Source organism: Schistocerca nitens, chromosome 10 (assembly GCF_023898315.1).
Source record: "Schistocerca nitens isolate TAMUIC-IGC-003100 chromosome 10, iqSchNite1.1, whole genome shotgun sequence".
Lineage (NCBI taxonomy): Eukaryota > Metazoa > Arthropoda > Insecta > Orthoptera > Acrididae > Schistocerca > Schistocerca nitens.
In genome coordinates, this window is record NC_064623.1 from 82,037,448 (window position 1) to 82,062,976 (window position 25,529).

Genomic DNA, 25,529 nt, shown 5'->3' on the forward strand with positions numbered 1-25,529 from the left:
AGTCCAGCAATAGTCAACAATGGCTGAGATAGGGAGTGTATGTCAAAGGAGTGCATCATTATTTTACGTAAAAAGAGATACTGTGTGACATTCGAAGTTAATACGTAGATCATAAGTTATGAATTATTTAGGAAAATTCTCGTGTAACTTCTTCAGATGAAAGTACACACGTACAGTAGACGTAGATCAGTCATTGCTAAGGATGCATGATGCGTACGAAATCTTCCAGCTATTAAAATTAACTGTCCAGATAGAGTCAATCGCTGCCTACGGTAAATTTACAGAAAAATGTTTGATTATAAATAAGTGGTACTTCATTGAACATTCCATTAAGTTTCCAATGTGCTTTTAGGTTATCTGTCAAACAGTGTGATGATGAGTCATCTTATAGAATATACTAAACTCTTCTGTGTTTATTTTGTTCATTGCCTCGTCATCAAAGTAACTGGTCAGTTATAAATAGAGCGTATTGGTACGAAGTTTCACGACGTACTGGTCAGCAAAATCAACAAAATTGTGATAGGCTACTTTGTTAAAGCCTATTGTTTACAGTTCTCTGCATGCTGCTGAAGATGTATATCAGATTTTTGTGTTGTCGATTAAATATATTAGCATTAGAGAAAATTAAACTGGCCATACGAGTGTGGTTATAGTGAATGAATAGAGCATGATATTTGACTCAGAACACGGATTAGAATTCACATGACACCCAGTACAAAAATTGACAGCCTTCATGATCCATTTCCTGTCAGTTGCAAGACCACAATGGGGACAGTCCTTAGGTGGACAGCGTGCCAGATATTAAAATAATTTTAGTACTGTTTATTGGTGGACTCGATGGTCCAAATGAGTTGCTTTGCATGGTGTTGCTACTCAATTGATCACTGCGTCCTGTGTCTGTCTTAAATGAAGCTTTGGGGTGACTTTTCTATCCCTTGAGTAGCTGTGCATATAGCCTTCCTCTCTTTCTGACAAAGAGTTGTATTAATTTCTTGAAAAACGCTATTTTTCACCATCAGTCTATTTTTCTGTTTGAAACAAACACTTGATTTCAGGGGCAATTGGCTACTTTTGCTCCCTTGAACATTACCTAGGAACATCACTGAAAACCACAATTGACATCTCTTATTCCCATTGAATAGCATTCCCAAATGTAAGGTTCCATATAGATAAGAAAAAAGTTCAACTGATGTGCAGGTCTAGTCACTAAATGAAAATAAGGCAACATATGTCTAGAAACAAAATCCTACATGACATGTTTGATGTCTTAAAATCGAGTGACAGGAATGTTAAGAACACATCAGCTCCTGGGTGTTGACCTAAATAAAATGATACAAAACTAAACAATACTTCAGCCACCTTTGAGCATTCTTATATGCAATTGTCCAAGAAATTAGGTAGATGATAGTAAGTGCAATAAAATAATATTGAATGGATACATTACATAATTAGGTCAAAGAGAATACACCATTAGGTAAATGACAATGAGTGCTAGCAATACTCAGTATGAATTATGTTTATATTATACAGTCTGTTGTTATCTATAGTTCATTAGCATGGAAGATGTGGGCCATTTGCTGTACACTTTTGGAAATTGTGATCAGAGTAAAATTCTGTTTCATTGGAATCCATCATATGGATTGCACTTTTCATTCTAGGTACAGAATCTCATATCTGTGATTGTACAATATTACACAATTTGGCAGGAAAACAGCATACTGTCACATTTTGATGTATTCCACACTGCTGTTTGGATCCTGAAATGTTGACAAGTGCAAACATATAACTTAACATATTTTTTGTCATTATGCCCAAAGGTGAAAAATAAGCTAATCACTAGTAACATTTTAATGAAAGCTAATAAAATGATTCCAAGGAATCACTAATAATAATAACTCCACAAAATAATAAATTCTTAAATTTTGAGAACGAATTTTGTTTCAGATTTTTGCATATTTTTATCCTTGTCTGGTTATCTTTGTTAAACTGTAAGCAGGCACTCCTCCTCAGCAGTAATTATTGTTACTACATATGTAATTTCCACTGACAGCAGTAATTACTAGTACAAAAATGTTGAGACTTTTGAGTCTTTGTTGACACATTGTCTGTTGGCTTTGTCTTGGATTTTTTGGGCGGTGTTTGTTTCACAGTTTTTTGACATTTTGCCATCACAAGTTGCTGGTATTGTCGAAAGTTCACCATCCATGCTGGTGGTGGACTGAAGTCAAGCCAAGCGGCCAGAAAGTGTGTGTACCTGTCATGTCAGTTATGAGGGCTTATGCTTGGTTATTACCACTGTTGTTCTCTGCTTATTACCTGCACTGGTTTTGTGCTGCAGCAGAGGAATCTAGGGTCCATTTGCCTTGAGAAAGGCAACAGGCAATATGTCAGTATTTGTTTTCTTGGTTGTCTGAGTTTTCTGTGGGGTCTGTTTCAGATGACAACTTACTGGTGGGAACCAAAACTGGGCATCTGCTTATGTACTCCATCCTCTGCCGGGGAACGAATAGCTATGATGCTACTACCTCAGGCTCCGGAGCTAACAAGCATGATGTCCAGCTGTTGCGCTACAACAAGAACTTCAGCAAGAAACCGATACAGCAACTTGCTGTTGTGCCGGACTACCAGATCCTGGTCAGTCTCTCAGGTGGGTTTATTCCCTTGATGTTTTATGTGCAAGGCAGTATAATCTTTTGTAGCAAACAAGAAGAAAACCCACCTATAACAGTCATAACAGAACAGCAGAATACCGGAAGGAAGAAGAAAGATCAGAATCAGGTTGCTGTGTAATAGACTGATGACATTTGCTATCATATGACCAGTGTATAATGTTACTAACAATGCATAAAAATTAGAAAAAAACACAAACTAACAATACCTTAACAGAAATGGAGGGTTTTGTGCAAGGATTGGAAATACGGAAGCGCCCGATCCCACCCGTCTGCTTTGACCCATGACGTCACAAATATGGCGGAAGCAAAAACAAACACACACACTTTCCACAAGAAGCCTAATGACAGTAACGGGACAAGCGCGGGAAATGGGGTGTTTTGGGTGGGGGGCAAACTAAATATAAACAAATTTAGACGCCTTGCGTAGCTACAACGTGTAAGTGAAGACAGCCTGCATGAATACCCACCCACCTCCCCAGGGGTCGTAACCCCTGCAACCCATAGAAGATAAAGATGCTTCAGTAGCTGATTAGTGTTTTTTGTCTTTTAAAAAAAAAATCTCACGGGATAGAACGAACAGATCAGAAAGATAAATATAATAAACTAAAACAGAAATTGGAGGAAACAGATAATTAAAATAAGTAATAAGTGTTTTTAAATTAAAAAAAAAATCTCACGAGATAGAACGAACAGATCAGAAAAGTAAATAAAATAAGATAAAACAGAACTGGAGACAGCCACACTCAAACCAAACTCCGCGCCGTCATGACGTCACACACGACAGCACCCTTACGTCACGGGTCAAAGCCGACGCGTGGGATCGGACGCTTCTGTCGACCCCAAGGATCTTATTTTATTAATGCCTTAAGACATATCAGAGATTTGAAAGGATCAAACCAGATGGGAAAATAAGGGTTTTCATCAGGTTTGTAAGTGTAACTGTGGAATATGCTATGTATACACAAAAAAGGTGACACACATATTGGTTTTACCGACTCAGTCAAATTGTCGTTATCCAACCTAACTTAAACCTCGCACTATGCTACATTTTGTTGTCACCTCAATGTTACCCAGAAAATCTGTGTGGATTTAGTGTAGGCCTACAATACTGTTCAACACATTGTTCCTTTCAATGAATCACTGTGTCCACTAGTGCAGTATAGGCCTACCTCTAGTAAACAACATAATCTAAGCTACCACCCACAAGAACTACATGAACATCATAGAGAACACACAGGATGTTGGTTTTGTCCCAAAATAAATGGTAATGTGACATCGTGTGTGCAAATAGTAAGAGACAAGAACAGTTGCAACATTTATTTTGTGTCTACATTTGTTTTTTGAATGTAGATTTGGTGACAAACTGGTCTGTTGGATAGCTCAAGGTCTAGGTTAGGTTGCAAGTTGACACTTTTGTTGTAAGTTTGCAAAGCCAACGAATGTAAATACAAAATCTTAGATTTGATGATATACCAGGTGGAGAAGTTGGAAACTGGGATTTGTTTGCAATGATCACATGGGTGGTATTTGAAACTGATAAACAATATTTTATTCAAAATAATCTCCATCAATATTTTTACATTTCTTCCATTTCTCCGGCAGGATGTGAATGCCACGCAAAAAAAAAAAAAAAAAAAAAAAAAAGAGCATATCCCAGTGAGATGATAAACGGACGGAGCCAAGTCTGGAGAATAAGTCGCATGCCCTTATATTTCCCAACTGAACACCTCAATTGTTTCCCTGACCCACTTTTCCTGGCTGTGATGGGGCGCTATCATGGAGAAATATGACTTTGTTAACTTTTCCCATATTCCGGGTGTTTTTCATGGAATGCTCAATTTGAATCAATCATTTGCTGTTGGTAGCAATCAGTGTTAACAGTTTCACCAGGTTTTAGCAGCTCATAATAGATGACACACTTCTGATCTGGTGTGCCTGGATTCAGCCAAGATTTACAACGCTTAGGATCCACAAAATATATCCATTTTTCATCACCTGTCACTAATCAATGGAGAAACAACTTTCTTTCATATCTGACGAGCAGCATTTCACAAGTGATCTTTCGATATGTTTGCTGTCTTTTCATTCGGTTCATGCAGAAACCATTTTCCACTTTCTGCACCTTTCCCATAGCTTTCAACTGGGGAGAAACAGCTTTCTGTGCGTCACATTCAATTGTTCTGTGAGTTCCTGTTGAATTTGAGTATCATATTCATCCAATAATGCCTGCAATTCGTTGTCTTCAAACTTTTTCGGTGGTTTCCTGTGCTCATCGTTTCTCACATCAAAATCACCATTTTTTAATTTTTTGAACCACTTGAAATACTGTGTTTTCTCAAGAGAATGTTCGCCGAAAGCTTTGACAAGCATTTGATGTGATTCTGCAGCAGTTTTCTTCAAACGATAACAGAAAACCAATGCTGTCCACAAATTGTAGTTTACAGGCACAAAAATCGACGTGTTTACGGGTTTGAAACAGATACCGATGTTTGGAAGTTGGTTTACTGTGTGTTGGCTTTCATCGTCAGCCGTTACAGGAAGAGGGCGCTGCAGACGCAGTCTCACGGGCCCTGATGCAATGACGTCTAGCACCATCTATAGGGAAATTCCAGATTCATACTTCTACTGGTAATGATCTGTAGCTTAGCCCGATGTCTAGGTTATGTTGCTTGATGTCAGTTTGGGTATGAATTTGCCAGTGTGGTGTTGGAACATTCTGGTCAGTCCAACAAAACACATGACTGGCATCTACACCTGAAACATACAGACAAAAGCATACCAGGCAACATCTATGTAATACACGACATCTCTAATCAATGAATATATTGATGGTTCGTGTTTCTCACTAGGCCCACAAGATGACTAGCTGTGGTTAAAGTAGAGAGCAGAGCCAGCGGCAGTCACAGCAATGCTTATCTACTGCTCATACATTGGCAAAGCATCGGTTTCTTTGACATAACCGGCGAGAGACAAGAAGAGGGGAATGTATTTCTGGTACTGAAATTGAAGCTATTGTCATTTATCATATTTTGGTGGATTATTGAGTTTTGAGAGAAATATTTTTTGATTATGGCAGCGAGTGCTATAAAGTGGACTGAAGTTAGTACATGTCTCATGGATTAATTGCAGAGACACAAAAATGTATCAAATGTGGTGGTGGAATGAATATGCAATTGATATGCGAGAGCACACGAAGTTAGTAGATCAGTGTTTTTTAATTAAATTTTGGGAGAAAGCAGGTACATCAGTTTTTATTCGTAATAGAATTGCACGTTCAATATTTTAATGAACATTGATGCACCTACCTTCTCCCATGATTTAATTAAAAAACATTAATCCACTTAGTATGCTCAGGCAGATCAACTGCGTAGCAACACAGAGCAGAGAAATATTTCACTGCTTTTCGAATATATCATGGATTATCATGCTCCCCTTGGTTTGCAGATACTAGCACAGTTCAAGCAGCTGAGGCTCAAACAAGGAGAAATTAAATTTATAGTCCTCGTTACACCAATGTTTCACTCATTCTTCTGAACGTATCACTTTGAAACATGTTGTTTGCCTGCAGCTCTCTCATAGGCTGCATGATTAAACAGCTTACACACCTTTTTTGTTCCCATCATACCTCACGGCAAGCACTGACAACATTCCTGCATGAAACACATAAGTACGCCATTGGCCGTACTCTTACGACTTTAACACTGAGCTGTGATGTTCCTTCTTTTCTGTGGTTGTATTTCATATACTGAACTACCAGTAAATAGCATTAAAAATAGATGGACAAGTTGACTGTCTTGACCGTTCCACTATGTCACTTATATTCTTGATTGAACATATTCTAGTGTTGTGTGTTTTTATTACCGTATTCAATCCAAAGACTGGTTTGATGTAGTTCTTCACACTAGTATTTCCTGTGCAAGTCTCATCATTGCCACATTAACTACTGCAGCCTACATCTATTTGGACCTGCTTGTGATAATAAAATTTAGCCTAACAAAATTAACTATACAAGATTAACCATTCCTTGATGCCTCAGCTTATATTCTAAGTACCTATCCCTTCTTTAAGTCTTTTGTATAGGCAATATTGTAATACTACAATGTTTTATTGCTGTGGTTAACTTCAACATTTTTTGCTAAAGTTAAAAATAGTGAATGCCTGTACAGTTGCTTTCCTTTGTCAGATCATAGGCCGGGAGTGCGTCAGTTGCATGTAGCCAATGGTAGCACATTCCTAGAGAACTGGAGAAAGGCAAGGAAAGAGGCAAAATATTTTCAGCTCCAAATTGTTCAGACATTTGTTGTAGGCGGAAACCAACTTTTCTGTGCTCTCTTCATAGAAAGGTGCTGCCATTGAAGACAGCCACTGCTGAACGTTTTTTGCATCGTCATTGCTGTCAGAGCACCTCAACCCAGAATCGTGCTCCAACTTCAATAACAGTGGTAGTCAGAAGGTGCAAGATTGGGGCAGTACGGTGTGATCAAAGTGCTTCCAGCCGAATTGTTGAATAAGGTTTTGGTCCCAACTGAATTGAATTGTTGAATAAGATATTGAGTGAGTCCAGCAAAATGGGGACATGCAGTGTCATGAAGCAACACTGTGGCTTGACGGATTCATCAACAGACAGTTCTGTTTAAGAATTATCTTCCTCATCACTGTATTGCTAAGAAATGTCAATGCACTGCCAACTTGCTTTGTTTTGTGGATGTCTGTAAGCGTTTTTGGGATCCAACAGGAACACAGTTTGCGAAAATTTAAGTGGTTTGTGGTAATCTTGTGCAATACAGTATTGAAATGTCTAGAGACGAAACATTCTCATTGTGAACTATCTCTTTTCACAAAGTTTCTCATTCTCTTTCTCAACCAAACCACCATTGACAACAGGAGGCCATCCACTCTGTGCTTCATCATAAACATTGGTTCATGCATCATAGAATTATCTCACCACTTTCCCATCATTACATTTTCACTATAAATATCTACAAGTTGACAATGATTTCATCTGGCATAATATTCTTTGCAATCAAGAACCATATTACAGAACACTTATCACAGCTGGCAGGCTAAGAGGTTGTCTTTAAACATTTTGAACGACCACTAACACATTTAAACACAACACAATCCAGTTTTAATGATGTCAGTGAAAAGACAATGAACTAGAGAGACGAGTGCGAATGTGTGGAACTGTGACACTAGTGTTGTGATAGCAGTAGAATGAAAAGGTACTTTTTTCCCAACACACCTCATATTTCTGGTTGGTAGTCTTTCGCCGTGTAGTTTCCTGTTATTATTGATGGTTTCATTAAACGGAGTTTTTTGAGTGTTTTACAGCTCTTTGATTATGGGACATTGGCCTGTGTTGTACAGATTTTTTGTGAATACGTGGAAATGTGACAAGTGGAATGCATATTTCCTCAGTCACAGTTTCAGTATTATTTATTTATATAATAATTAAAGTTATATCTAAAAACAAAGGTGATGTTACCAAATGAAAGCATTGGTATGTTGATAGAGACAATAACAATCACACACACAAAATTCAAGCTTTCGCAACCCACAGTTGTTTCATCAGGAAAGAGGGAAGGAGAGGGAAAGACGAAAGGATGTGGGTTTTAAGGGAGATGGTAAGCGGTCATTCCAATCCCGGGAGCGGAAAGCCTTACCTTAGGGGAAAAAAAAGGACAGGTATACACTCGCGCGCACACACACACATATCCATCTGCACATATACAGACACAGGCATTAATTAAAGTTATGTTTGATAGACTGAGCATCAGCATAGCCTAAGATCTAAGATAGAGTAGAAGGTGATAGCATGGTTGAGATTTGGCAAAACCAGTCAGTATATCATTAATAGAAGTTTCCTTGCTAAAAGAAGTCTACTAGCACCAAACATAACCTTAATTTGAAGCTGAAATTTCTGAGAATGTATGTCTGGAGCACAGCACTGTGTTGAAATGAATCATTGGCCTGCAAGAAAACTGTAAAGAAGAGACAGAGATTGGTATACATTCATCAAATATTGCAGGATGGTGTGTGTAACTACTGTACTTGGACAAAGAGGGTCACGACAGGTCACATCAAAATAATGTAAAGCCTGATGTCTACAAAATGTGAGGGCTTGACACTTTGCATTAAACTATTTCCTGTCTTAGACCATTTGTAGTTAATTTTTCTTATAATTATTCTTACTGTCCTGCTGAAGAATTTGAATGAAACTCACATTGGCCTCATAAGCCTTTGTATTTGCAGGGTGATTATAATTAAAGTCCAGTATGGGGTGTAATTATCATATGGTAACGGAAATTGCTTGGTATGCTAATGAGTAACAGATGTACTCTGGAAGAAATTAGCTCCAGTTTTGACCACCAAGTGCAAATCTTATGCTGTACATTGTTAGATGGTATGACATCCACGCTGTCATTTGACAAGCCACGACATGAGTGAACAATATGGCTATTGACAACAGAGACTGTGCGCAGTTAATGAAACTGTTTTATGTGAATGGCAGCAATTACAGTGATGCACTGAGAGAGTATTACCAAGTGAAACGTCCGAAGAGAGGCTTAATGTCGTTAAATGTTTTAAAGATTATAGTAACGAAATTTGAAAACATAGGTGAGTTTGGTGTGGCACCTGGAAGAGGAAGATATACTGACCCTGCAGTACGTGCTCCGGGGAATGTTAGTGTTAGTGCAGTATCGCGAGACTTGTCCAGCCCATGGGAAATAGTACAGAGAGCTTAACAGCCTGTTTTACACTGGTACCTGTACAAGATCCAGACTGTGAAGCAGCTGAAACCACAGCAATGTTCTGATAATGTTCCACTTTGTGGCACAGATTGAAGTCGGTGACCTGTGGCCAGGCTATATTTTATCGAGTGATGAGGCTTATTTTACACTACAGGGTACAGTGAATACACAGAACTGTTGAATTTTGGGATATTGTAATCTACTTGTTGTGCACAAAAATCCATTGCACTCACGGTTTATGATGGTGCGATGTGGATCACAAGCACCTTTATCCTTGGCTGTCTCGGTTCTTCTTTGATGACAGTTCGTCCAGAGGATGTCTCAAGACCTACTTCTACATAACGTGATTCTTGCTTTGGAAGAGTCCAGCTATGTGGGAATCACCATTTTCATCCATGTTGCTCACTCTGGAAGATCTGCTTAATGCAACCTTCCATGAACATGTTATTTCCAGAGGGTCTCCAGATGTATGATCTGCAGGATCATGTGATCAGAATGTGGCTTTTGGCTCTGTGGATATCTAAAAGGACGTGTTGCCAGAGACACATTCTTGTTAAATTGAAACTCCTCCAGCTGTACTTAAGATTTAATATTTATTTGGCTACTAGTTTCGACGTTGCATCAACGCCATTTTCAGGCCCGTACACTTAGATGAAATCAATTGTGTGTGGCTCAGTACTAGAAGTCCATGGTGAGACCAACACGTTCTCCATATGGTAAATAAAGGTGGAGGAGTTTCATTTTTAACAAAAATTATACCAGTTCACCCAATTTAAATATGGATGTATGAAGGGACACATTCAGTCTCTACCTAATCTGAAGCCAGTATACAGGAACACATTGCACAGATTCCACTGGAACTGCTGTGATCAGACTGTTGAGCCATCATTTCATGGATGCAGCATGTTGTCAATGTTTCTGGTAATCATATTGAACAAATTGAGGAAGCAGCAGTTGATGATAAAATCAGCATTATGCCTTTCCCGCTTGTTTGACCTTTTATTCCGTCATCCTGCTCCTAATCCATTACATATGGAAACATTTCTGTATGTCTTTCTTGCCTTCACAGTGGTAGATTTGCACCTGGTGACCAAAATCAGAACTAAATTTTTTCCAGTGTAAATCGGTTCAACATTAGCACATTAGAATATCTTCAAAGTTTCACAGCCATACATTACTTACAGCCCACATTGGACCTTTGTGACTAGCTGCACTTTGATTGTAACAACCTGGTATATTGATTTTGTGATTGTATAACTGAAATGTAATGTTCAGCAGAGGTGTTAACTACTTGTTACCAACGATTAAAAGAAAAATGCTTTAAGCATAAATCGGAGATTTATCTGTGCAGAGTATCCACTCCGAATCCTAAAGCTCAGCATTTAAATCTGATTTAGCCTCAAGAGTACCACAAGTTGCTTAACATGTCACATACAGTTATTTTACATATTTTTCCACCAAAGAATATCCATAATTTTTATATTAGGGGGACCAGAAAGTAATGTCATTTTTGTACATTAAATTCAAACATATAAATTGTTAACAAGTCTTTATTTATCATCTGTGATTTAATCGGCCTTATTATCAACTAACTTTTGCCATCTAGTGCACAAGTTTTCAATGATGGCTTGCTAAAAATCAATTGGTTTTTGAGTAAAATATCTGGAGATGGCATTTTGGACATCATCCAGAGTTTCATATTTTTTTGCCAGTTAGAAAATGTTGAAGTGATCTGAATGAATGGAAATCCAATGGTGCAATATTGGGCAAATATTTTTGGATGTGGCAATATCTCCCACCCCAATTCATTAATTTTTTCCAGGGCTAGTCTTGTGCAGTGTGGACCTGCATTATTGTGTAACAGAATAACACCTTTTCTGTTGACAACCACTGAACACTTTTCAATTAAAGATTGATCTGCTCTGTCCAGTTGTTCACAGTAAAGGCCTGCATTCAGAGTTTTTCCAGGTTTCAGCAAAAAAAAAGTAAAAATAAAAATAAAAAATAAAATCTTGTGAATACGTCACCAAACACACAAAAGCCCTTTTGTAAGGTGTAAACCAGAATTAACTGTGCTTACTGTGTTTCAGTCGGAGAGAGTCTCTGCCTTCTGCATTTTGAATTGTCATAGAGAACCCATTTTTCATCTCCAGTGCTTAAGCAGTCAAAAAATGCTTCGTATTGTGTTGTTAAAGCAATAAGCTGCATCTGGTGGATTAGTTAACTTTGTTTGTCCTTACCACTCTGCTGAAAATGTTCCTGCATGCTCGGCCAAGGTTGATTAAGATTTTTTGATGGTTCCTTGGTTGTCTGACATGGATTTACTTCCAGTTCCACCCTTAATATGTCACTGTCTAATGTTGTTGGTTGTCCTGATAAGTATGAGCCATAAAGATCAAAATTTTCGGATTTAAACTTAGAAAACCATCTTTAGCATTTACAAACATCTGTTGCACTTTTAAACATCACAAACATTTTTGGTATCAACTAATGTGTCACTACCCTTGCGAAACTCAAAAAGCATACTGGGTATGTTCCTTTTATAGCATTTTGCTGGTCATTTCACCATAAACTGAAAAAACCTGCAACCTTAAAATGTCTTTGGCGTATATTTTAACTACACAGTGAACTGATAAATGACAAACAAACATTGGCATGCACAGAAATAACATTACTTTCTAGTTCCCCTAATACATACCCAAATAATTTTTAGTAATCTTTACATTAAGTCATGACGTTTAAAGTAAAATTGTGTATGTTACACAAATTTTAGAATATGCCCACTGTGGAAAAACATTAACTTTTTTTTTTGTTTTTGCAGATAACGTCATCTGTGTGCATGATATGAATGCCATCAACTTCCCAACTATGACAACAGTGCATAGAACCAAGGGAGCAACACTGTTTGCTTTAGATATCAAGGTAAAGTGTGTACAACAAAATACTTGTGATTGTCGTTGGGCAGAGTTTGCACCATTTGGCATGAACATACATTTATATGATCACAATACTTCCATTTATAAGATTCAGTATTAATACTTGCAACTGTCATTGATATATCTGTCATCATCATCAGGCCTTATGCATTTTTACCTGCAGATTTTGGCTGAAGTCTGCCATCCTTGTGTAAGAGTAAAGTTTCTTTTCTTATACAGTGAAACTTGCTTGAAATGGAATCACATGGTACTAAAATAATGTTCTAAATTGGACAAGTTTCTGTATTACACAGAACTCACTAGGCTACATAAAATTTGTCAGGTATCGAGCTCAATAGTATAAATTTATAATTATACGTGTATTTACATACCTTCACTCCAGCGCAGTAGATGTTCATTTACTGCATGTTGTACAATAGAACACAAGACTATTACACTAATTGATAAATAATGTAGCATTTCTGTGTTTTTTACTCTAACATTAAATTAGTTTGTTATTGTATGTAAATACCTTTTATTATTCCCATGTTTATTCACATGACATTTCACGTTTTTTCACCACATATCAAAGAGGAAAACCTGTTTGAATTTCCTGTTCAGAATTTTTTGTATTACACAATAGTTCCAACAGCTTGGAAGAAGTTGTGTATGCTGCAAATTGCATAACACCGTTTATGCATGCCAAAACTTCTTCAGGCATATTAATTTTTTGACAGGACAATGTTTCGCTCTTCTTCTTCTTTTTCTTTCCTTGTTTCTTCCAGATCATCTCCTGTGTTGTGTATTTCTCCTAAGTCTCTTGCTGAAGCAAAAGTGAAGTGAGTTGACAGAAAGTCATCACTTCAAATGTAGTCATCTGCACTACATGTAATGGTTTGCATTTTAGTTAATTCAGCAATTGCTGCTGCATTTATTTGTGCTTTGATGGCCATATATGCGTCTTGTTCTTGATCTCCAAACCCCACTTTGTTGAAGCACGTGGTAATAGTTTCAGGCTTTATTTTCCTTGCTGCTAAGCCAATCCAATTTACTACGCCCCAGACAGAAACTGACTATGCAAGAGCAAATGCAATTTTGGCTTCTTCAAGAGTAAAAATAAGGGACTGTATCACTAATTGCCTATAATGGGACTCGATTGTGTAAATAACCCCTTTGTCCATGGGTTTTGGATGGACGGTCGAACTTGGTGGGAACTGTGCCAATGTCATGTTTGGTATCTTCACTTTCATGTGGCAGATTGCATTGTCTGGGGAAAAGAGAACTTTGCAGTTCCCTGTTTTCATTTTGGCATTGAAAGAGCCCAACCCCACATCTATAAGATCACTTACCATGCATGTCTTTTTATCGCTTCACCATATGACTGGAAGCTTATTGACGTCAATGTTTTTGAAACAATACAATTTTGGCACCTTTCCAGTTACCAGTTGCTTCTCCATTTCACCTAATGTGTTTCTACGCTGCAGTACAGTGTATTTCCTTGGACATTTTTCCACTGATGCAGTATTGTCTTCCATGCTGTTGCTACACTTTCCTGCACATCCTTAGCTTTCCCACACACTTGATTCCACACGGTGTTGTGCTTAGTGAACTTGCCACCCATTTTGTGCATGCCTTAAACTCTGTATTTCCAAGCTCTTTAGCTACTTTCAGAGTCTTGCTCTGCAACATGGGTCCATACAAAGGTAAGTATTTTTTCCCATGCACTTACGAAACATTCCCACACTTTTCTCATTAAATTCGTGATTTCTCATCTTCTTTTCCTTTCTTTTTATTTGCTGGTTCCCTTTCATCCATTTCTCCTGTATTTTATCCTTGTTTCTGAATGTATCATAAATTTGGATTTTACCACCGTTGAAGTGCACAGAGAATTTTTGTCTCGCTCGCCTTGATTACCTTAATCTTTTCATTAAGTGTTAGGGACACATATTTTGTTCGACATCATGTTATCAATTAAATTGCTACTAGTCAATTGAAACCAACAGAAAATAATGCAGGTAGTACATTTCTTTGGAATGCTTGACCTTGCTAGGTATAACCATTGTTTAAAGGAACATCACCCACCTCTTTCAAAGGACAGATTCAGCAGTGTGTTCGTAACTGCACAACAATGTTCTAGTGTGCACCTGCATATGTTAGTAATAATGAAGAATTAGGAACCCCAACTGAGTGCTCATGAGCAGACCATCTCCTCTGATGTACCAACACTGCGCATAACTTGTTCTTTGTTCCACAGAGCAGCGCAGTTTGATGTCCACACCCGCAGTGCCGTGCTGCATCAAAACTTTGTTCTTGGTTTTGCGCTGCTTAACAGCATTGGCAGGACTTTACACTCTTTTTGTTAAAAGCAGCATCCTTGTAGTCATGAATAACTAATATGTCCTGTAATACAGAAGTACTGTATAAGCTATTTTCTGCATTATACAATGAATTACTAATTAAGTCTTAAAATTTGCGTTCCATTTCTGTGTTAGGCACATTCTGCTTTATACAAAAAATTAGCATTTAAAAGCGAATTGAATGCGTTGGGACCAAAATACTTATACAGTTTGGGCAGATTTCCGAACTATACATGTTCCGCTTTGATCAAGTTTTACTATATAACTATATCCAAAATCCCTTGTGTCATTTTTGCATATGTAGAAGATGTAATTGTTGTTAGTCCTGCCACTTTTATATGTAACCGTACACCAAACATGTATGGCCTTGGACTTCTCTTGGGTATGTATATGGGTGTTTCATCCACATCTCATTCACCTGAGTTGGGGATCAAATAAAAGGTACTGCAATATATTCAGTTATGACTGTTAATTACTACTGATGTACAGGTTCAGATTATGTGCCATTGTTAAACAACTACAAATAAATAATATAACATTCCAAGAAAAATGTAATAGGATAACAACATTTTGTAGGCCACAACAAATTTTGTAGTCTGATAACATTCACATAGATATAATATTTGGTGACATATAATGGCGTAGAAATAGGTTGAAAGTAACAATGTTCTTGTAGAGATGACATCCTTGATGGTCTGTAAATAAATCATAGATGTCTATGTCAGATACAGTGCCATGGTTTCAAACTACATGTGATCTAGGAGGGAGATTAAAGTGAAAATACGAGGGCCGTTCAGAAAGTAACCTCCGGTTGATTTAAAAAAATACACCAAGTTAAATAAAAATATTTTAATATATACATCTTACAACTACATCTTTGCACTATTTTTCTACATAGTCTCCATAGCGATTGAGGCACTTATCGTATCTCTTCACAAGCTTTGAAATTCCTTCTGCATAAAAATCACCCGCTTGTGCCTGGAGCCAGCCTGTATCCGCATCTTTGAGCTCTTCGTCGTCATCAAACCGCTGTGACCCGAGCCATTTCTTCAAATGCATGACGAGGTGATAATCACTTGGCGCCTGGTCTGGGCTGTAAGGTGGATGGTTGATTACGTCCCACTTGAAGGACTCAAGAAAGGCCGTTGTTCTGCGAGCAGAGTGAGGACGGGCGTTATCGTGCAAAAAAAACGATACCGGAAGTCAGCATACCACGGCGTTTGTTCTGTATAGCCCGTCGTAACTTTTTTTTGTTTCACAGTACACGTCTTGATTAATGGTCGTACCACATTCCATGAATTCAACCAACAACACCCCTTTGGCATCCCAAAACACCGTTGCCATCAGTTTTCTGGCAGAAAAATCTTGCGAGGCTTTTCTTGATTTGGTAGGCGAATTTGAATGTGCCCACATCTTTGATTGTTCTTTTGTCTCAGGGTTCACATACTTAATCCAGGTTTTGTCACCGGTCACGATTCTGTTTAACAATGGTTCTCCTTCGTCCTCATAACGTGACAGAAAGTCTAATGAAGAGGCCATTCTTTGAGTTTTGTGGTGGTCGGTAAGAATTTTGGGCACCCATCGTGCACAGAACTTACGGTAACCCAATCTTGCTGTCACTATCTCGTACAAGAGAGTCTTAGAAATCTGTGGAAAACCAGTAGACAACTCCGACATTGAGAAACGTCGATTTTCACGAACTTTTGCATCAACTGTCTGAACGAGTTCGTCAGTCACCAATGATGGTCCACCACTCCTCTCTTCGTCATGAACGTTTTCTCGTCCACTTTTAAATAAACGTACCCATTCACGGACAACTCCTTCACTCATAACTCTTGGTCCGTACACGGCACAAAGCTCACGATGAATAGCTGCTGCAGAATATCCTTTGGCTGTAAAAAACCTTATGACAGCACGCACTTCACATTTGGCGGGGTTTTCTATTGCAGCACACATTTCAAACTGCCACAAAAACTAAACTAGCGCAGGAACGACGTTCACTCGACCACGTCTTGATGCCGACTGACCTGTTGAGTGCGTGAACGCACAGATGGCGTCGCTTCTCCCCCCACAACCCGCACTGTGACCAATCGGAGGTTACTTTCTGAACCGCCCTCGTATTTACAGTAGAGTGACAGCTCTTTATCAGTGACACGAGTAACATTACATGTAAAATTTTGTTGTTTGTAAGCAGGTTGAAACACAGTCAGTCAATGTGGGGCAGAGATAACAACACGTACATATGTACATCAAAGAGCAACTAGTCAGCAGCACATTATCAATCATGATACTCCACTTAGTGGACTAAAATTTTATTGATGTAGGAGTAAAATATGTTATTCAGAAGTGAACGTTAAATATCAAGTAGACAATGCACATTACAACATGGGATACATAGCTAAAATGTGTACCTATAACACATGGTAATAAGTACCTAAAACAGTCTAAAAATCTTGTGTTTCTGAGGTCTGTCTGTTAATGAAGTATATCTTTAGACTGCTGTTTGAAGGATTTATTTTGATTTACTGTTTTCTTTCTTGGGTTGGTGGTTGTATCTCAGCCAGACTGAGGAATTCTAATGTCTGATTTACACTGTTTGATTCCGATATACACTATATTAGTTTGGTGTTGTGTGCTTCTACATTTGTTTTATAGCTGAACATTGGCAGCTAGCCATACACATTAATTTGTTTTATACACCTTTCGAGATTTGTTCAATTAACAAAGAAACAACAGGCTGGCCAGTCCCGTTGGGAGGTGCAAATTTCAGTAACAGATAACTGATGGAAATGTCTAACGAAAAAAGGTTTCAGATCCACTGCTTTCTTTTTCTGGGCAATTAAACAGGAAAAATGTGGAGGAAGTAAGAAAGGAAAGAAGGCAGGTCACTGGGAATTCAGATGGAGGTGGAGCAATGAGGTTGTGCTATGATGAACTCTGCTGGCCACACCTCATAAAAAAGTTTTTTCATAGGGAATGACAGGGAAGACATGTACGAAGTGAGACTATTGAGTGGTAACTGGTAGTAACTATAAGTTTACTCAAGATGGAAGTTCAGATGGCTTTAGCACAAGGAGATGACTGGTAACATAGACATTAACGCCACTCATGGATCAAGCCGTAGGTGTGTTCCAGTGTTCCAAATAGATGACTTGTGCCTACAAGGCAAAAGTGATCTATGGCCGTGGGATATGTGATCAGCATGATATCGCTCCAGTTGTTATTTTCCATAGATCAGTCGTGATGGTGCCGCTGCTTCTCTATTTGAATAGCTCCTCATTTGGCCCCTTGGCGTTGAGAGGGGCCCATTCTAGACCTCCCTGCCACAGAAAAGTTTGAAGTAGTATCAGTAATCAAACTGAGATCCTTCCACACTGAAGCCAGCGATGATAAATGTTCGGTTGCAGAGAGAGTCTTGCAGGGTGGGGTGGGGTGGGGTGGAGTGGGGGGGGGGGGGGTAGGGTAAGTGCATAATCAACAGTACAACCCCCATCTCCCACCCCCTCCTACCTTCCCATCCCAGAACATTATTTGCTGGGATGAATAACTAATGATTCTGAAAGCTAGCAGTTGTGTTAACTTTTATTTGAATTTGTATCTGTTTCTTAGTGAAAACTGACTGACTAAGCAGAAATGTGTTCTGTATTTTTTTAGCTGACCATTGTTTCATTTTTGAGATCTTCACTTTGTACGCATGCAATATATGATTTTTTTTTTTTTTTAATCTAATTTCCTTTTGTTTCAGAAATACACGTCACTAACAGGAGAGACGACTGTGGCAGTTCGCATGTGTGTTGCAGTAAAAAGGAGGCTACAGCTATTCTACTGGAAGAACGGCAGCTTTCTAGACCTTCGAGATGATGTCATAGTATCGGACATTCCGCGGGCACTAGCTTGGTGTGATGAAACTATATGTGTTGGTTTCAAGGGAGAATATTGCCTTGTCCAGGTAATATTTTGCTTCATTTACAAGTGTGCGTGTTTTTCATTCATTCATGTATTGTCTTCCATAAATCCCAAAATCCCATCATGTAGGAGAGCCTTTTGGGCTGTGGAGTGAGTCAAGTTGTACATTAACAAGCAGAGGCAGCACCTGCACACTATTTCTGAAAGGTTTACTGACATCATTTTGGAAGGGACAACATTTTGGTGGTACTGAGGATGTCAGAAATTGTTGAAATGCTTGTTTGCAAAATAGTTTATTTTCTATCACAATTGGTACCCAGATTCAGATAAAAAGTTCATCAACAGGATCAACTGCAATAACTGGAAATAATACAGGTCATAGGGCCATTAATTTTTTATATTTTACAACAGTAAATAAAATTAATTTTCCCTCAAAGGGGATTTGCTTATCTTCCAGCTACTTCAAATAAATACTCTCTATCTTGAATCCCATATGCACATGTTAAGCACGCAAACTTTGCCATGAAACTTCCACTTGCTATGCTGTGAGGACTCAGATTAAGCTGTATTTCACATGTCACAGTTTTTAGTCTGCTGTTATTTTTTAGCTTCTTACACATGGTCCACCTAGAAAATCTTCACTGTAATCAATACACCAAATGTTTGTTAGAGGGTCAGAGTAGACAAATAAATAAACAGATAGATAACTAGAGGGCATGAAAGAGAGGAGAAGGTTGGTTGAGGGGTAACGGTGGGTAAGGAGCGTGTGGAGGGGGGGGGGGGGAGATGTAAAAGAGGGCATACCTCAAATCTTAAACATTATATTTGCTTGAAATTATTAATTTATTTCCTCATTCAGGGATTTATCTTATGACAACATAGAATTTACCATCACAATACAATGAAAACAAATTACTCAAAAATATACGTACAAACAGAAATATAAGTAGTCAGTCAGTTTCATGTTCCACGGTTCATTTTGAACAATAAATCGTAATCATGTTAAATGAGTCCTTTTACACTCACATCACAAATTAATTTCTAAATATAGCAACATGCTGAACATTTATAAGTGTCTTTTTTTACACAGATGTTAGTAATTCCATCTTTTACACATTACAGTAATAGAAATTCTTCTACCTTATAGGAGTTGTTAAGGAGAAACTTTTTCAGTTTCTTTTCAAATTTCACTTTGCTGTCTGTCAGACATTTTACATCCCCAGCTAAGTAATCACATACTGTAGATGCAGCATTGTGCATCCTTTTGTGCTAATGACAACCTTAATGTGGAAATGAGTAATTTTTCCGTCTGGTACTGTAATTATGTACATCATTGTTCCTTTTGAACTACTGTGGATTATTTACAGCAAACTCCATCAGGAATAACTTTATTGTGAAGCAATAGTCAAACTGCCCAATTCCTTAAAACAGAGATCTGCATGATGATAATGGGTGAGCAACGCATATCGTTCTTACAGCATATTTTTGAGCTATGAACACTTTCTTTCTTAACGATGAATTACCCCAGAACATTATTCTATATAATATCCTTGAAAGAAAATATCCAAAATATGTCAGGATACCCATTTGTCTTTCCCCGAGATTTGTAATGATTGTAAGTGCAAATGTGGCTGAAAGAAGTCGTTTTGTGAGATCCAAAATGTGCTTTTCCTGTTCAAATTCTCATCAATATGGAAACCTAAAAATTTTGAAGTTTACACCGTACTTATTATTTCCTTGCCATGTGTTACACTTTTCATTGGTGTAATACTGAATGCAGTTGGTCCCTGTTGTACAATGTTCTTTGATACAGTAAAGTCCAGTTTTTACATTCCCACATTTTATGTTTGGCTCCTTTTTACGTTCATTTTTGTCATTCCCAACAGAAAGAAGTCCTATTCTCTCAATACAGTGCTCTCCCATCATTAATGATTCTGTGTTAAATCTAAATATTCTTTGACATTATTGTGACCTTTAACACTGATTTTTATGTAGATTTCTGCAAAAAGTGCATTGTATTCCTGCTCAAAGTCAACCTTGGGACAAAGCAGAAAAATAAGCTAAGTTATTGATCATGTAACATAGCATTAGTATGATAAGCAAGATTTTCATTGTCGACGTGTTGGGTCATGACCGCCTGTATTGTAGGTTCGCAGTGTTTGCAAGGGTGATAAAGTATTCTGAGTCACCTCCTGAATGATGATCATGATCCGACAATAGTGACTCTAGCAGCAACCTTCATTCTGCTCTTTGTGTTGTATTACAGCTTATTTTATTCACAGTCATTTATACAAATCAACACCACTTTTGAGGAGGGCTTTCACGAATCGTTGTTAGTTCTGCATAAAATATACTAATCCGTACTAGGCACCCGGTCTTAGGTTGACACAACCTGATGTTAGACGCAAACATTCCTCCTCAAGATGGTCCATAACATGACGACAATTTCTGCCATCCCTGAGTCAAGTGACCCCCTTGTCAGCAACAAGCTGTAGATTTCGTGCCTATTGTTCTCTGTTTAGGAAGGCTGCCAACTTCATGGTTTTAACCAATATAGTGTTACAAGTTCTATTTACTATAATTTCATAATGATTAACAATAATAAGACTCACATTAGAACACAAATATCTTTTTAATGTGGTTTCATGAAAGGCTTTTGCTTCCGTGTTGTATTTACACCAATTGGACATGATTGAAACAAAGTAGTGATCCTGCACACGTTTTTGTGTGTGTCAGCACTGAGTCACTGCCTTTGTGATTGATTATTGTATGCTGTAGGGAGACAGGTATCACTAATTGCTGTTAGAAAGAAACAAAAACAATTATTTCAGATTTTTGTTAATAGGCAAACTTTAAATTGTTTTAATTTCATATTTTGAACAATATAAACAGAATGACAGTAAGAGTAATTTATTCATTGTCACTTGTTGTGTTTCCTATGCTATCATGTATTTTACACTATTTTGGGTTAGTCCATTGAAAAGTATAAAAAGGGGGTTTTACTGTATACACACAGTTACACCAGGCAACTAATAATATGGACATAGTTTTCCTCTTCACTGCTGCACGTGTTGACGACGCCCGTTGCTGACTGCTGGGCAACAAATGTGCTGCTGTTCCACTTACACTATCTCCAGTCTGTTCGGAAAGATGGCTCCAGGTCTGTAAATATGCCCGTCTGCCCCTTGTGCACCTTCGTGTCCTCCCCTCAATATACCTGAAAAACTCAGTCTGCATGATGAGTGAGATGTTGAGCTCAGGAAAATGACAAGATTATCATGTACTGTAGATCTTGACACATGATTTTCTTGTAAAAGTGTTACATTGTGGTCATGTCAAGTAAAGTGACAGCGTGTTGTAGTTGAGCCCTTCATTATTAACCACTTTCTTGAGTCCTGCAAGCAGTCATTCATTGTGTAGTGTATATTATTTAAGGAGAATATATATGAAACTCCATTTTTTAAGCAGTTAAGTATTCTAATATTTTCTTCTCTTTGTGCAGTTTATTATACAGTTTTATTCTCTGATAGAAAATGCTGTTTTGAGTTTTTTGGTTGTTTACCCTGGTAAATGTAAGCCCAAATGTACTCTTGCTCTACAATTATGTATAGAAATACTTAGTAATGTTTTCCCTGATTTGCACAACAGATTGGTGGATGTACTCATTTAATGCAGTGTGATTACCAGTTTTTTAAATTGTTCTTTACAGTGAGCTTGAACATTATTTCTAGTTATTATTCGTACTGTCCTTTTATGCAGTCTAAAAATTGTGTCCTTGTTTTGTGTTTTTGATCCCAGAAAAGAATCCCACAGTTAAGAACTTTCTATACATAGGAATAGTATGTCTAGGAATAGTACGTCACAACAGGACATTAACTGTTACCAAATGATTATAGAAACTTAAAAATAAAACGTACGGAAGCCATTATTTTTGCCAGCATCCTTGCGTGTTCATTCCATGTCAATTGACTGTCAGTATTCCTTCCTGAAAGCTTTGTGTTTGTTACACAATCTATAGATTTATCAACTATATTCAGTGTCACTTTATTACATACTGCTTAATCATAGACAGTCTTGAGGATTTCATTTGTTTTCTGTAATAGGAGTTCTGGTATTTTATCAGTGACTATAATGTTACTGTCATCAGCAAAGAGAACTTTTTTTCCATCTTGTATGCTTTCTGAAAAGCCATTGATGTATGTTAGAAACAGAATTGAACCCTGAGAAGCACTGTGTGTGTGTGTGTGTTTCTTGTCTGACAATTTTTCTACCAAAAATTTATCATCAGCAGATGTGTGAGCTATCTCTACCTTGTGCAATGTACACCCTGTTATACTGGTAAAGCTTCAGCTACGATGCTGTTAATTTTGGTTTTCAACAGCAATTGATAGGGCTCTCTGGGGGTATCTGTCTTTGGTGCAGTAATTTGTGTTAAATATATGTGAAAGATTATATTCCATAACATTCAGTAGTTTTGTGTCCTTCAAGCACTGTTTAACAGCAGCCCCAATTTGTTCTTTCAGCTCTCAAATTCAACAGGGACACAACAGGAATTGTTTCCAATGGGCAAGCATCAGGAGCCAAGTGTCACAAAACTGTCAAACGGAATATTCGCACTTGGAAAGGACCAACAATCTATCTTCATGACGACAACAGCAACCCCAGCCTATAAGCATGCTGTCAAGTGGTCGGATGTCCCAGTGGCAATTGGTGAGCTTAATTCCATTATCTCAGAATGCCGGAGGAATTATGGCATTATCTCAAGAAGGCCATATTCAGTCTGCTGAAGGAAATACCCAAAATTTGAAAGACCTGCTACAATTGACTGCCTCCTTTCCTTTGAAAACTATTTTTTGTGTAGTGTATATGATATTTCCGTGGTAAACTTTCTGGTTCCACCTGAACTTGTAATACTCAGTTATTAGTGCCCCCCCCCCCCCCCCCCCAATCTATGTGCTTTGACAGCCACCTTACCTTGTAGCACTCTAGCACTCCAAGTCACTCCTTTTCCTGTTCCATTCAAAAATGAAGTGAGGGGAAAAACCAACTGTCTTTCTGCTTCAGTATACACCTCAGTTTCTCTTATCTTTGTGGTCCTTTTGCAAGACGTTTGTTGGTGGCCGTAGGATTGTCCTGCAGTCTGTTGCAAAGGCCAGTTCTCTAAACTTTCTCAATAGTGTTTTGCGAAAAAATTTGGGTTTTCTCTGGGGACTCCCATTTGAGTTCACATAGCATTAAATTATTACGGACCGATGATTTTTTTCAGTAGTTTTGTGACATCCATATACAGTTGTTTTATTCATCTTTTTAGAATTCAAAAGCTCTGCATATGTAGTGTTAGCTCCTAAGGAATTTTTTTTAGTTGTTTCATCAGAAACGCAAGCAATTAGCCATTTTTTTGGTCCTTTGGCAACTATTAACAGTTTCTGTAAAGACAAGCCTTACACAAATGATAATGTGAAATTAAATCCTGCAAATGATATCTGAAGTGTAAATGGAAAAAAATAATATGGTGGAAGCTTCTGTAGATCTTCCAAAACTAAAAAACTTCTTAGGAGCTAACACTATGTCTGCAGTGTTTTTGAATTCTAGAAAGATGAATAAAACCACTGTACACGAATGTCACAAAACTACTGAAAATTTCATTGGTCTATAATAATTAACTCCCAGCACTATTTAAATGAATTAAAAGATTATGGATATTACTATAATAGCATCATTGTGATGTGTATTATTAAGTGTGGATAGATAGGTGAATTATGCATTTTGTGACATCACGTGGTTTGAAAAACTGCAACAGCTTCCAGACGAATACCTCGAACTCTGTGATGTCACTTGGTTCAATATCAGTAGCCATGGACTTGCCTGTCATGTTAATTGCAGTAAGAAGTGAAAAAAAATTATAGTGAAAAATATTCAGTGGATGGAGAATAACAGCCAACTAGTTGCAAAATACAGGTTTACTAAATCTCAACTCTGGTTTGGACACTTTTTAAAACTGTCTTCTTCAGAAGCTATATTGCATAGAATCACAAACTATCTGTACCTAGTGTGGGAATTGTTGACTTTGTCTAGTAATGTGTGTGTCATCCATTTAATCACCATTTAAAACACATGATTGTAGCTCTCTGTTGTAGAGCTTTCTTAAAAGTTCGGTTCTATTTCATTCTAATACCACACATTTGACAGTGGATACAGCAACATGTAGTGTGCCAATTGAAAGACTTGTCTATATGTGACACTTAAATATAAAATTGGCATCGGATCTTACAGAGCCTAAGTATGCCATGTACAGAGCTAATAACATGCACTGAAGTGAAAAATGGTCACAATAAAAAAAGTAAGTACTGTAAAAGTACCCCTTGATCTTTCCTAAAATAATTTTTACTCTTTTCCATTTTTCCTGATTTTTTAAAATTTATAGTTGTTTTTATTCCTGGAAAAACTTTTTTATTTAGGATAGGAAAGTGTCTCGAATAGAGTGTTTAAGTGCCTAAATCAGGCTTCTAATTTTTAAAATTCTCCAGCGATGGGCTCCCAGACAATTTCCATGTGATTATTGACAGCCCCCCTCTCAACATTGGCAGCTGTAGAAAATATGGCCTCTGGATTTTTGCTTGTGGTTCCTCTGCAAAATCTCAACACACATTTAATAGCTGACAGTTATATACAGTACACCTATTTTTTCCACTTATACTAGTTAAGCTTAAACCACAAGGTTCATTTACTGTTTTCTTAATTCTAAGTACTATTTTTCATGTTTATTCCACTGGACTATCTTGCTTCCCTACAGTAACCTGATCGCATTAAGTCATTACATTACATTACATTACGTGCAATACATTACTAAATTCTCCCATCTTTGCAAATTCCTGAGCAAACATTTCACAGTAGACAATCTAGCTCAACTACTACGTATGCTTCACA

General features: G+C 37.7%; 1 protein-coding gene across 1 annotated transcript in view; it reads left to right on the forward strand.

Annotated features, from left to right (window-relative positions):
* The window catches only part of LOC126210165 (vam6/Vps39-like protein), a 106,641-nt gene continuing 81,112 nt past the window's right edge, over positions 1-25,529 (forward strand). The window contains exons 1-5 of the mRNA XM_049939320.1: positions 1-272; positions 2,438-2,647; positions 12,246-12,346; positions 18,442-18,645; positions 23,126-23,312. Of these exons, the coding sequence (XP_049795277.1) occupies positions 203-272; positions 2,438-2,647; positions 12,246-12,346; positions 18,442-18,645; positions 23,126-23,312 (772 nt within the window). The 5' untranslated portion in view covers positions 1-202. The remainder of the gene's footprint in view (positions 273-2,437; positions 2,648-12,245; positions 12,347-18,441; positions 18,646-23,125; positions 23,313-25,529) is intronic.